At 26.4% G+C, this 14,142-nt stretch overlaps 4 protein-coding genes across 7 annotated transcripts in view; 2 read left to right on the top strand and 2 right to left on the bottom strand.

Annotated features, from left to right (window-relative positions):
* The window catches only part of LOC102673481 (dosage compensation regulator), a 5,518-nt gene extending 846 nt beyond the window's left edge, over positions 1-4,672 (bottom strand). Inside the window, exons 1-8 of one of the 2 annotated variants that reach the window (XM_006622519.2) lie at positions 4,297-4,672; positions 3,739-4,231; positions 3,244-3,290; positions 2,932-3,173; positions 1,177-2,815; positions 717-1,084; positions 355-624; positions 14-259 (exon numbers count right to left, since the gene is read on the bottom strand). In XM_006622519.2, coding sequence (XP_006622582.1) covers positions 14-259; positions 355-624; positions 717-1,084; positions 1,177-2,815; positions 2,932-3,173; positions 3,244-3,290; positions 3,739-4,231; positions 4,297-4,375 — 3,384 coding nt within the window. In that variant the 5' untranslated portion in view covers positions 4,376-4,672. Of the gene's footprint in view, positions 1-13; positions 260-354; positions 625-716; positions 1,085-1,176; positions 2,816-2,931; positions 3,174-3,243; positions 3,291-3,385; positions 3,713-3,738; positions 4,232-4,296 lie in introns of those variants that run through there. The other variant, XM_006622520.1, reaches the window with a different exon arrangement.
* Positions 4,673-5,695: 1,023 nt separating this feature from the next.
* Positions 5,696-7,944, bottom strand: LOC116186452 (protein regulator of cytokinesis 1-like). The gene has a single exon (XM_031513712.1). The coding sequence runs from the start codon at positions 7,691-7,693 to the stop codon at positions 5,756-5,758; it is 1,938 nt and encodes a 645-aa protein (XP_031369572.1). The 5' UTR covers positions 7,694-7,944; the 3' UTR covers positions 5,696-5,755.
* On the top strand, positions 5,770-11,042 carry LOC102673742 (probable deoxyhypusine synthase). Of its 2 annotated transcripts, XM_031513713.1 has the most exons (8): positions 5,770-5,883; positions 9,240-9,448; positions 9,555-9,829; positions 9,910-10,128; positions 10,205-10,397; positions 10,536-10,639; positions 10,716-10,841; positions 10,916-11,042. In XM_031513713.1, the coding sequence occupies exons 2-8, from the start codon at positions 9,343-9,345 to the stop codon at positions 11,012-11,014; spliced, it is 1,122 nt and encodes a 373-aa protein (XP_031369573.1). In that variant the 5' UTR covers positions 5,770-5,883; positions 9,240-9,342; the 3' UTR covers positions 11,015-11,042. The 2 variants fall into 2 exon arrangements, with proteins under 2 accessions (XP_031369573.1, XP_031369574.1); XM_031513714.1 differs by lacking the exon at positions 9,240-9,448 and having other exon boundaries at positions 5,776-5,883.
* A 126-nt stretch (positions 11,043-11,168) lies between these two features.
* Positions 11,169-14,142, top strand: part of LOC102674186 — a 16,327-nt gene continuing 13,353 nt past the window's right edge. For both annotated transcript variants that reach the window (XM_031513715.1, XM_006622525.2), the window contains exon 1: positions 11,169-11,633. In XM_031513715.1, coding sequence (XP_031369575.1) covers positions 11,542-11,633 — 92 coding nt within the window. In that variant the 5' untranslated portion in view covers positions 11,169-11,541. The remainder of the gene's footprint in view (positions 11,634-14,142) is intronic.

Raw genomic sequence — 14,142 nt, forward strand, 5'->3', positions numbered from 1 at the left:
TATAAAATAGTACTTTTTGTTCGTTCGAACTTAATTCTAGAATAGTTTCTGGTTCTTTGGCAGCTTTCACAACAAGACTTTCTAATGCAGGTCGTAAGGCTACTATTGCTGCTGCATGAATTGGATCCATATCTAAGTTAATCCAATTATCTAATTTTACCACATTATCAATATATTCAACTTTTCGGGAACCAAATAGTAATAAATGAATGGGTGATACCATAGTCATCTGTTTACAAGATACTGCTCTTGTACGAATCTAGAAATAAATACTGAATTAATATTATTCTATGATATGTTATCATATAAATATTATTGTAATTATTATATCTATTAAAATAGAAAAACAATTACTTTTTCACCAAATACGAAAAATGGAAATGGAAAATTTTGTTCATAATTACTACAATTGACTGATGTTTTATGAATCAATGCTGCTTTAGATTCAGTAGTGAGAACTTTTCTTTTTTCTTTATGATAACAAACATTTGGATAAAGACCCATACATAATAATGCAGTAATTGTATCAAGACGAACATCCGCACCAGCTTGATAATTTAATGGTGTAGGGCAAAGAGTTTCTTCTGGAAATCCAGCACTTTGCAAAAGTGCTTGCAATTGATACTACAGATAAAATATATTATTGACATTTAAATATTTTATTGACATATTGATTATTTTATGATATAAAAAAGTAATTATTTATAATTATTTACCTTTGCTTCCCATGTTACTCTCAATGTGGGCATACTTAAATTTTTTGAATCACAAAATGCTTGCTCTGCATACTCTCCACCAGCTCTAGCTTCTTCCCATGCTTGAAAAGCATGTAACATTGCTACATGATCGCTATATCTTGCACCAGCAAACCATTTCTGTTGTGCAGATAATCGTCTTACATCCGGGCCCATATTATATACTTCTGGAAATGTTGTACTATTTGCAGCCATTGTGGAAAGTGCATCACCAACACAAAATATACAACCAAGAATCATCATTTTGCCTAAACGAGGCTCTATTGGTAGTCGAGCCAATATTTTACCAAGAGGAGTTAGTTCATTATTTTCATCCAAACATTTCATTTCTAAAACAAAATTTTGAAGAGAAAAAAAAATTGATAAATATAGTACTATTAAATATTAATAACGATTAAATATTATTCGATAAAAGATATACCGCGTAATATAACTTCTGCTTCGATTACAGCATCTATTGGTGGTGGTTCAATTGCCTTAGATAAGAATTTTCCAATACTTCCTAGTCTTAATAATTTAATGCTCAATGCTAACTCGTGTAAAGGTGTTCTAAACATTTCTGGAGTCATATGTTCATCCATTTTATTGAATCGTGCTTTGGAACATAAGTGGAAACAAAATCCTGGTCTAACACGACCTGCCCGACCTTTTCTTTGTTCTAAGTTTGTTTTACTAGCCCAAACAGTAGCATAATTAGTCATATTATTGTGAGAAGTAAAAAGCTTCATTTTAGCTTTACAAGAATCTATTACATAAACTACGTCATTAATTGTTATTGATGTTTCAGCAATGTTCGTTGCTAAAATAATTTTTGTTATTCCAGAAGGTACAGGATCAAAAACTTTACGTTGATCTTCTCTCGGTAATTGTGAATGCAATGGTATAATCACATAACTTAATCCTCCATAAACAGGATGTTGTTGTAAATGTTTCATTAATGCAAATATCAAATTCCAGCCAGGTAAAAATATTAATATAGCACCAGGAATGCTTTGATCATTAATATATTTCAATAAAGCTTCTATAAGTTCAAAACTTATTTCTTTTTCAGAAAGTTGTGCCATAGCATTTTTTGTTTGTATAGAATATTCTGGGTCAATTATTTTGTTCAAATTCTCTTCTGGTTCTCCTTCAGTTGGTAAATCATCTGAATCTCGATTTTTTCGTTTTTTGGAATCCATAGGAGGTATAAAATTTGTTAATTGTATACAATCTTCTAAGAAATATTGCTGTACTGGATATGATCTACCAGGTATTTTTATTACTGGACAATTATTAAAATAATTACTAAATAACGTTGTATCAATCGTAGCCGACATTAAAATAATTCGTAAATCTGGATACATATGAATCATATCACGAAGCACAACCATAATAAAATCAGAATTAACATCTCGTTCATGAATTTCATCAACAATAACATGTGATACACCTCTTAAACCACCTTCTAATTTTCTCAAAAGTACACCAACAGTACAGAACATTATACTACCATAAGGTCTTGGCAAACAAGATTCAAATCTTACAGAATAACCAACAGATTGTCCTAAATTTTCACATCTTTCAGAAGCAACTCGATCAGATACAGATACAGCAGATATTCTTCTAGGTTGTGTAATAGCAATATTGCAAAATGCACCTTGACCCGATGCAATATAATCATCTAGAATAAACTGACATACTTGAGTTGTTTTACCACAACCTGTGTTTCCTCGAATAATAATTATAGAATTTTCATTAATAGCATTCATTATTTCATTCTTCTTTAAGAAAACTGGTAAACTAGACCTTTCCTTAATACTTTTTTGAAGATTATCATTTTGTTGCAATCTTTCTCGTTGTTCATGTAGTAAATCATCTGACAATTGTTCTAAAGTCATTATGGCTAATGGTCCTTCATCAATATTGCAACCAGTCCATGGATTCCAATTTTGTTGTGGTGGAGACCAACTTACTACTCCAGCTGGTTGTGGTGCAGATGAAATAAAATCATCCAACACTTGATTTGTTAATAGAGAGATAGAAACATTAGCTTGATTTCCTTCATTTATATTTAATTGCTATAATATAAATTAATATGATAAAAATTATAATTTAATATATTCAATAAAAACATTGTATAATAAATATACATATAAAATTTATAAGAAATAACCATTAAAGATCAATAAATTACCTGATTTGATTTCAGTTCAACAGGTGTTATATTCAAACATGATAGAACATCATTTATCTGATTTATTAAATCTGGTGAAATTTTAACTGGATATGGTTTTATTTGTTCTGCCTCCTTATTTTTTTTCAAAGTTCCACTAAATGCCTCAATAACACCAAGATGATATAATTGTCGAACAAGAGATAAAGCACAACTTTTTGATGCAGTTTGTTTATTTGAACCAGTTTCACGACCAGTAATATCTAAAATTTATTTTTATTAAAATTTTTTGTTAAAAATTAATTATAAATATTTATTTAAAAATTAACATACTTCTTCCAAGTTGTTTTACATAAAATGTCATTTCAGCCATGAAACTCCTATACAAAAATTCATATTATTAATATTTTAAACATATTTTAAATTTCTGTGTACATAAATCTAACAAAATTATAATGACATAAATTCAACTTACCATTTGAAAATATCCAAGACCACATTGGAGTACAGTGTAATAAACTTATATGAGTGATTGCACCAAAACCGTTATTGAATCATTTCAATAAAAGTTCTGGTTAAACAGTTTTATCTGTGCACGAGAGAAAATAACATTTTTCTCTTGTACCAGCATTAAATGTAAGTAAACAGGGTACTCTAAAATGGTCTTGTGGAATTTCAAATGGTATGGTAAATCACTCATGCAATTTGCTTTTGTCATCTTGAAACAGATTCTTTAATATAATTGGAACTTCAAATGCAATCATAATATTGTAGTAATAATTTCCAACCCAATGTAAAAGTAAACAGCTACATTGAAACAATCCATACCTCGTATGATCTGGACCAAGTGGGGTATATTTGTAATCAGTGTTAATTTTATTAGTTTGCATAAATTGATGAAGTTTTGATTTAGCATTTTCTATAGTCCAATTTCCATGAATTCTAGAATTTACATCAACATCTTCTGCATCCTCAACTTTTTTTTGATCTGCTATTCTATCAATATAGGTATAATTGCTTTGACCATGTTCATTATAAGCTCTATATGCTTGACCTATATCATTTGGACCCATTCCATCTTGAAATACAGGTCTTATTGGACTACAAGGTTCTGATTTAATATTTCCTAAATTCAATTGAACATTTCCTGAATCTTTTGGAACATCGTTTGGATTCACGTGTCCAGTACGAACTAAATAATTAACATAATCTCTAGCTGCATTTCCTTGAGCATCTTTTTTATTAGTTGAATTTCCTGCACCCACATAATCAAATCCAGGTACTCGCAATTCACAAAGAAATCGATGTCGATGTTTCGGTCCTATAAAATTATTAGTTTTTAATAAATTTTTAATTTTATATTATTTATAAAACTATTTATAATACCTGTTTGTCTCACATCAAATTGTGGTTCTTTACTATTTTTTGTACACCATTGATGAAAAAAAGATTTTATGTCACCCATTTCGAAATTTTAATTACCCACTTTAATAAATGTATAAAGTTCTGAATATTTATCAATAAAATTAATATAACCTGCATACAAAGAGAATTCTCAAACAACTGCTTCTATGGCGTCATGCGGAAACGGAAGTATTTGCATCCTATCATATGATTTTGTGAATAAATCGATTTATACATGTTTATATGATGTATAGATATATAGAGCATTCTTTTAAATAAAATGTAAGATATTATTATAAATATAATTTGTATCGATTTCTGTAATTTAAAATATTTTAATGTATTTATCAATGACATTAATTTCTGTCCTATTATGGATGGATTATTATAGTATGGATCGATCCTATTATAGAATTTCAAATGATATGTTATCCTAGTTTCGAATAATGAAAAAAAAAATTATAATGTACAAATTGGTTATACATAATATGTTCATTCTACCAAATGAGTTTTTTTACACAAATTTCTTTTATTTTATTAAATGTAGGCTTATAAATAATATTTTAATAAATTGTTAAACAAGGTATAAAAATTATAATATAGATATAAATGTTTTAATATACTCTTTCTCCATATATATAAAAATACATTAATTTTGTATTACATTTTCTTCATATATTTCGAAATTTCGGATATTTATATATCTACATATTTTTTTATCAATTCTTTTATATTAATATCCAAATAACAAATTCATACGAATTCAAGTAAACAAATTACTTTCCAAATAAAAATTTAATAAGAATAAACAATAGTTATAGCAAAAAAAACTGTCGTCGGTGCTCACCGACGCATTTTATGCAATAATATTTCGATTATTATCTCCTCATTTAATCGGCTAATAATTGAAGTCATCTATTACACTATTGATATTGATTTCTTCATTTCTGATGACTCAATTTAGTTAATAAGGTATAACATTATAATCAATGAATTTTAATATTTTGAAAGAAATCATACAATTATATGTCTATATTGTATATGTAGAAAATCGATAGTTTATTTACTTACAACATTTTATGATTTGATAAATTTACGTATACAATAATATTTTATGTTGTAATTCATACTGAATATATATGCATAAAATGCATTACAATTAATATCAAAACATGAAAGACATTACCAACAAAGTAGTAATATACATAGAAAAATAACATGAATTATTATCCCTTCTAATAGAACATAAATTATCAAATATTATGAGATACTATTATTTTAATTAAATAATCAAATTCTATTAGAATATTTAATTTGTTATTTAATTTTTTTTAATAATTAAGATATTGTTTGTTAATAAAATTAAGATATTTAAAAGATATTTAATAGTTTCATTTATCAATTATATTAATAATTATATAAATAAAAATTTTATATTACTTCAAAAAATTATAGGTAAAGGTGTTGATACAGTAGCAAGTCTTGATGAATGTGCAATTCTTGGACTACGAGGCGATTTATGTAATTGTGATTGTGATAATTTTGGAGTTGTTGGTGTAGTTGTTAATGGTAAATTTTTTCTTAATGGCTTAGCAGGTGTTCGCACTGGTTTGGATTTTATTTTAGATTTACTTGCATTTGCTAATACTTGTTCTGGTAATAAAGAACTACGTAATTCTTTTTTATCTTCTAAATGTTCTTTAAATTGACTATATGTTGTATCTGTAGCAGTTGAATTATGTGATATAAAATTTTCTTTTTTATTACTATTTTTTACATGTAATATTTTCTTAGGAATTTTCCTGCTTCTTTTAATTTTAGATCCACTTCCTCCTAAGCTTATATTTCTACGTTTTGCAGAAGTATTTGGAGATGGACTAAATAAAAGTTTTCTTTTTGATGAATTAATTGGTGTATGACGACGAGTACTTAATATGCCTGGTGTTCTTTTGGATGAATTTGAAATAGTTTTTTTAGAAGCACTTAATGTTGCTTTCTTTATTGATTTGTCTTTTCCTTCTTTTCTAGCCTTCTTTATTGTTTCTTTCTCTTCATTTAAATGTTCCCATGATTCTTTTAATAATTCTTCTACTGACATTCCATTAATAGTAAATACTTCTCCATGTATACTTTCATAATCTTTTATTAAATTTCTTAATTGCTCTTCTATTTTTGGCAACTTTTTCTGAATAGTTTTACGTTCCTTTTCTTCCATTAATAATTGACCACCACGATTATAAAAACGATCTGGATCATTTGCACGTTGTAATAACTCTTTCATTTTTGTCCATAGATTATCACGTTCTTGTAAAAGTTCAAATATAGATTTATTGGTCTCATAAAATTCTTGGATTCTCTTTACTTCTAATTCATGTAATGTTAATAAATCTTCTGTATATGTATGAGAATTAAAATGTATAAATTGTCTTCTTTGCTGTTCACTAAATTTACATAGATCCCATAATTTAACCAACTCAGATCTTACTTGTGATACATATCTGGCAATATTTTGCTTTCTTTTTTCTTTACAACGTTCTAATTCTGTACTTAATGCATTTATAGTTGCTACACTATATCCTATATAACTATTAAGAAATGATTGACAAATATGTTCTGGTTCATCCAGATATTTCCATAATGCAATTAATTCTTGTTTAATATCTTCTACATGTTCTTTTGCTGTATCCACTTTATGTTTAAGTTCATCTCGAAATTCTTTTAATTTGGTCATATTGTTACTGGTAAAAACAAAATCTTCACTATTTTCATACACTAAATTTTCAAAATTTGATGATGGTGAAATGCCTAAATCATCCATCATTCTAACAATTGCTCTACGCATTTCATTAAAAATAACTTCTAAACGATTTTTTTCACCTTCTTGTTTTTCAAGATAAAGCTTAAAACTATTAAGTTCCTCTTCTGAAGGTACTTTGTCTTCTATATTAATTGGCTGAGTACCTAACATTTTACATAAGGATCTTTCTTTTGTAAGCAGTTCTCTTAAATGTGTTATTCGTTGTTCCTTACAATATTGTAATTTATGTAAATCAGTGCGCAGCACTTGTTCTACTTCTTTTAAGGGTAAATCTTCATATCCAGCAACCATAACATTAGTACCTAATTCTTTTGCTAAAGTACCAACTTGTTCTATTAACTCTCTAATACCAACTAATAACGTTTCTTTTTTATGTTCTGATTCTGAAACCATCTCGCAAAATAGATCGTCTATATGATTAAATGCTTGTTCGCAATATGTGGCACGTACTTCTTCGCTAAATCCTATTTCTTCCCATATTTTATGCAATTGAGACAATGTACTTTTAAGTTTTATAATAGTCTTCTGTATATTTGATTCCCATTTACTTAAATCAGCCATTTTTGGATTATTTTTTAAATGTATTTGAAAGAATAATGCTTGGTGCTTAAAACAAAAACTTTATTGAACTCGCGTTACATCCACTATTTACGAAAATAAAATAAACTTCATACATCGAGACACGATTAACCGTTGTTCTTTTGAATTCATAATCTACAACAACGCCACTCACCTGTCTTATTGAAACTACTACAAAAGTATATTTCATTTAATTGAACCACCGGAAGTAAATAAATCATATATATAACCTCAGTTATTGACTAACTAAAATGTTAATAAAATTTATTATTGTGTAAAATAATTAATTATTATAACAATTATTATAATTATCAATTTTAGTTTTCGTTATAGTGATATATATTTTCATAAAAATATATTTTTATTTAGAAGCTATTTTTATTATCAAGTTTAATTTTTTTTATTTTAATATAAAAATTTTATGATATTTTAATAATATTTTTCTATATGAAAAATTTATAACAATCAAATAAATTATTTGTAACTTGCGTATTAGCTTTAATACTTTTGAAATTTACTATATAAATTTGAGCACAAACTATAAATGTTTTATATTATATATGTTTAATATTTGTAATTATATAATTTTATGCAATTACAATTATTTTGTTAAGTATGTAATTCATTTGTTTTAAAAAATTTATGATTTTTGATATTATTTATTCTAAAAAAATAATAATTTTATGTTATTGAAATGAAATATCAAAATAAATAAATATATTAATATTTATTTATCAAAAATTAATAAATAATTTTTCGTTAATTTATTTTTTTTCTATTATTATAAAATTTAATAAAATAATTTTCATTCTCATTTATAATAAATTTAATATTGGATGATTAAGTAAATATTCAAATTTAAAAGTTTATCATTTAAAATTTAAAATTGCAAAAATAATTCAATCAAATTAAAAATTTTCCTATATAACAAAATTATGAATATAATCCTGATTTCTAATCATGTGATTTTGTTTACATCCGGTAACTCAATTCAACTGAAGTATAGAAAATTAATGGAACGAATGTAGATTTAATTGTTATATTTGACAGATATTTCCATTGCATAAAAATTGATATTAATTGAAAATATTTCATTAAAAAATCAAATTATATTAATCAATATCATAATGAGCGAATTAAAACAAACAAATTATTTCGATTTCGAAATATTTCATATAGTTGATAATTTCTCAGTTAATCATTAATCATCAACAACATAATAAAAATTTATATATCTAAAATTTAAATAATGATTATAAATTTATTAGAAATTATTAATCAATTATTCATTAATATAAAAATTTATCCAGAGAAAGAAGAATACTAATTTTTATATGTAGTATTTTTTCTAAATTTTTATAGCATTTTATAGGAATTGATGTTAATATAAAAAATCAATTAATTTTTTAAAACAATTACAATTTATGTACAATAAATATTTCAACAACTATTCAATTGTTAACTTATAAAAAGCATTGCTTTTTTCATATGTGAATAAATAGTATTATAAATTTTGATTTCATATTAGGTTATGTTAGGTTATAATGTGTATATAAAAAGCATTCCCAAAAGAAGATAATATATATGTATATGTAAATTTAATTTAAAAATAAAATAAATCTGATATAAAAATGAATGATGATATACAAAGTTCACAGGATAAAATTCCAGAAATTGTTAAAAATGCTGTACTAATGCAAAGTTCTCCTATACCAATGGGAACACCCATTGTGAAAGGTTGTATTTTTTTGCAAAATAAGAAATTCAAAAAGAATAGTCAATAATTAATACAATTTATAATTTAATTTTCAAATAATAATAATATAATATTAATATATTTCAGGATATGATTGGAATAAAGGAATTAACTATCATGCTTTGTTTGAAACATATAAAAATTCGGGTTTTCAAGCAAGAAATTTTGGTTTAGCAGTGGATGAAATTCAAAAAATGATAAATACTAGAAATATTCCTCTTGAAGATGATCAAATTGATACTTTGGAAGAAGATAAATTCGTACAAAGGAAGTCTTCATGTACAATATTTTTGGGATATACATCTAATATGGCTTCATGTGGAATTCGAGATACTATAAGATTTCTTGTACAGCATAAAATGGTTATTTAATATATTTGAAAATCATATTCAACCATATTATTCATAATTTAAATATCAATAATTATGCATTTATGATTCAGATTGATTGCATTGTAACTACAGCAGGTGGTGTAGAAGAAGATTTGATAAAATGCTTAGCACCAACGTATATAGGAGATTTTCATTTAGAAGGAAAAAGTCTTAGACAACATGGTATCAACAGAATAGGAAATCTATTAGTACCTAATAATAATTATTGTTTATTTGAAGATTGGGTCATACCTATATTAGATGAAATGTTAACTGAACAGAAAACAAAAGTATGATTTAATAAAAGAAAATTAATATTCTATTTTTTTACAAATTTAATATTTGAATATATAATTTTTATAATAGGATATACTTTGGACACCATCTAAAGTAATAACAAGACTTGGTGAAAAAATTAATAATGAAAATTCAATATATTATTGGGCTGCGAAAAATAAAATTCCGGTGTTTAGTCCTGCTTTAACAGATGGAAGTCTTGGTGATATGATGTATTTTCATTCTTTTAAGAATCCAGGCTTAATTATAGATATAATTTCAGGTTTTAACTTATTATTGTAAAATAATAATTTCAAATTTTTATATATCATTTATTTTTTTTTAATATATAATAATTTATGATTTATTTTATTCATTAAATAAATATTATTTATATATTCAAATGCTAATTATATTACAGATCTTAGAAGATTAAATACAATGGCTATGAAAGCAGTGAAAAGTGGCATGATTATTATTGGAGGTGGTGTTGTAAAACATCACATTTGTAATGCAAATCTTATGGTAATGAAAAAAAAAAAAATAAATATAAAAAAACTTTGATAATGAACTGATTTAAAATAAATAATTTATTTTTTAGAGAAATGGTGCTGATTACTCCGTATTTATTAATACAGCTTCAGAATTTGATGGGAGTGATAGCGGTGCTCGTCCAGATGAAGCTATTTCATGGGGTAAAATTCGAATGGATGCAAAACCAGTTAAAGTAAAAACATTTTTGTGAAACATATTATTCAAAATGAATAAAATAGATTAAATTAATATTCATTAATATTCTAGATATATGCAGAAGCTTCTCTTGTGTTTCCATTGCTCGTAGGAGAAACTTTTGCTCGACATTATCATTCAACAAAAGAAAAAACTATTTCGGATGTTTAAAAAGAATTAAATAAAAATTAAGAAAATATGCGATTGTATTTTCATTTTCTTATACATATATATATATATAAGTAATTTCCAAGTTGAAATTTTCAATTTATAATTTGCATTATGTACAAATAATATCAAATAGCAAAATTTTTTCAATTATATAAAAGTTTAAAAAATATATTTTAAAGGTATAGCGCCTGCGCGATGATAACGTTCTTGCGCGGCAGGTGTTTGCGGCGCAGGGTTAAAGGCGCCGAATGGTGGTTATCTACGGTGGGGGTAACATCGTTTGTCAGTTGTTTTCCGTAAGTCCGCGCTCGTGGACGGGCGCATGAAACCAACCCCCAACCCCTTTATCAAGCTTCCCGATTTTATGGTTTCTGCCCCCGCGGGATCGGATATTCAGAGACTGGCGGGTCTGACAAAATCACTTATCCTCCACATATTATCCCTTTTAATTCCTATTTTGCTGTTCTCGTTAAAATAATTCTTCGTTAATTTCCAACGTTCGCATTGATCCGTCATTGTCGGTATGAATGATGATGGACGTGGAGGAGACCAATACCGCGTCCACTGCAAGTTCCTCACCAAGACCCTCCAGTCCTGCAGCAGATTCGACTTTTATCAGGTAAGAATTCGGAGTTTTGTGTTTTTCTTAAGATTAGGCTGAGCACTATTTGAATGATCCCATACGAAGAAATTCAATTCAATTCAATATTCAAGCATTGTTCAACAGTTGTTATCAAATATATAAGTCATTTGACATAAAATATTGTTTATTCAGTGTGTAAAGTGCATAATGTAAGTATATTAGGTTATATATTCATCTGTTTGAAATGAACTTTAAGAGAAAGATACATTACGTGTATATATATATATGCATTTACAAAAGGAATTACAATTGGAAGAGGTATATTATAATGGCGGTATATTTAAAAATACTAAATTATCTTTCATACTTCGAATTTTTTTCATGTAAGTTTAGTATAAAATTAATATATTATTTAATATAAGAAAATAACGTTTCATACATTATAAAAAAAATTTTATTCTTTGAAGTCGTTATATTGTACTTATAACTCAACAAAGTGCATGAAATTTTTTAAATGTGTACATAATCTTTTAAAGATAAAAGATGATAGTATTTCATACAATATCATGTTTTTGGAACTGAATGCAATTGTATAGGTATCATTTAATAATGCAAACTTTAAGAGCATCACGTCTCGTCTCCGCATTCAGCCTTGTTTTTTTATTCAGTCTGTTTAAAAATACAAAGTCAAACATAACATTACTAAGATCCGTTGATTGATTTTTTCTAACCCATCAAATTCATATTTATGAAAATAATCTATGATATATTCCGAATTCTTACTAATATAAACAAAAATATTCAATGGTTTTTTACCATTCTTTATTTTATTTAATTAATTTTTATCATATAACAATTGATATTGGAATATAATCTTCCCAGTAAAATTGATAAAATATAAAATTAAATAAATTAGATAACCTAATTAAAATTTAATTATTGTGATCATTTATAATAATATTAATTGATTAAATTGATTAAAATCTTATACAATTATGATTCAATAATTCCTTTTATTCGTTCATTTGTTTATTTAGAAAATTTGTTTTACCAATATTTTGAATTTTTGTATCGTATAACGAATTTAACGAGTTTCTCTTTTCTTATTTTCTTTTCATCATAAAATTATAATTGCCATCTATTCATTTATGAAATTAATCGCTGTTATTATGCGTTCGCGGAATATAACCAGTTTTGACGAGACGCACGAGTTACGGTGAAAAGGTTCACGGAAATGAATGTGACATTTTAATTTGAGTTAAAATTTTTGCAGGTCGGGCAAGTTGATTTCGACGTCTTTGGTCATTGTTTTTAAACTTAAGCAGTGGAGAAGGTCTCAGCAACCGTTAAAACCTCGTTCGTGGTTTACAGTGCGTGAATAAAGAAATTTAATTGAATACATTGTGCCCAGCACGAAAGAGAGATCGGATAAGTGAGTTTTAAAATAAAAATTATACGTTCCTTTTCAACGTCCAATATTTCTACAATTCAGTCAGAGAAATGGAAATCGAAATATTGTTGATTAGAATGTGTTAATACGTTTCTTCGAGATTGGATCAATGAGCACATGAACTATTTTTTCACACAGAATATACACGTACTGTGTGTTCATTATTTGTCATGAACTTATCTTCTTTAATTATCGTTATGCGTCGCGTTTCTTGAAAGTGATATGAAATAAATGGATGTAAAAAAAAAAAAAAAAAAAAAAAAAAATACGAAGAAAGTAAGAAAAGAAAAAAATTATGCACAAAATTTTATTCGAAAAATCGATATTTCACGTACACCGATTTAATAGATAAGAATATTATAACATCTTATGCGTGTTATAAATATATCACTGTATATAAATTTCCTCGTATAGCAGCGGTGTCTTTTCTGATTTTTCTGATTTATACTTCTGATATTTACTTCTGACTTCTCACGTTTAATTTCTTTTTTTTTTTTTTTTTTTTTTTTTCCTTTTCGCTGTACGAAAATTCATTTCCATATCTTTTCGTGCCATCTGCTCATCGTACGATCCTTATTTCAAAATGAAAGTTCCCTCCAAGCCGCTCAATGTATTTACGATGTTTCTAACTTCTTTTTTCCCTTTACGGGCATACTTTCGGCACAAGTAATTACCGTTAACGATGCATCTAAGCGGAGAACTTGCGAGAGATTCTCTATTTTTCCACTTTCTCGAAGTGTAGCAATCGTTCATTATGATCTTCTCTTATGATTTACTCACAGAGATCATTCATTCACGAAGAATCTTTACTTCTCGTATTTACATCAAATACACGATAACATAATAGATTTCGTTTCGCAACAAGCCTTTGATTTAACATTGTATGAAAATTAATCTTAATTCTTCTTTCATTATGCGCGCACAACCGGAAATTAAAATGCAAAAACTTGCATTAACGCGTAATTAGGTTTATTCGTCTTGTTTCAAACTTTGAACAGATACACGAAAACATCCTTTTTTGCCCATCCTAGAAATAAAAAAAAAAAAAAAAGAATTAAAAATAAGAGTTTTTTGTAATAGCAATTCCTTTCCAGG

This window comes from Apis dorsata, unplaced genomic scaffold, assembly GCF_000469605.1.
Source record: "Apis dorsata unplaced genomic scaffold, Apis dorsata 1.3 scaffold_708, whole genome shotgun sequence".
Lineage (NCBI taxonomy): Eukaryota > Metazoa > Arthropoda > Insecta > Hymenoptera > Apidae > Apis > Apis dorsata.

Coding starts and splice junctions, on each gene's coding strand:
- LOC116186452 (XM_031513712.1), bottom strand. CDS start 7,693: ATGGCTGATTTAAGTAAATGGGAATCAAATATACAGAAGACTATTATA.
- LOC102673742 (XM_031513713.1), top strand. CDS start 9,343: ATGAATGATGATATACAAAGTTCACAGGATAAAATTCCAGAAATTGTT. Junction 10,129..10,204: donor TAACTGAACAGAAAACAAAA/GTATGATTTAAT, acceptor TTTTTATAATAG/GATATACTTTGGACACCATC. Junction 10,842..10,915: donor TGGATGCAAAACCAGTTAAA/GTAAAAACATTT, acceptor TTAATATTCTAG/ATATATGCAGAAGCTTCTCT.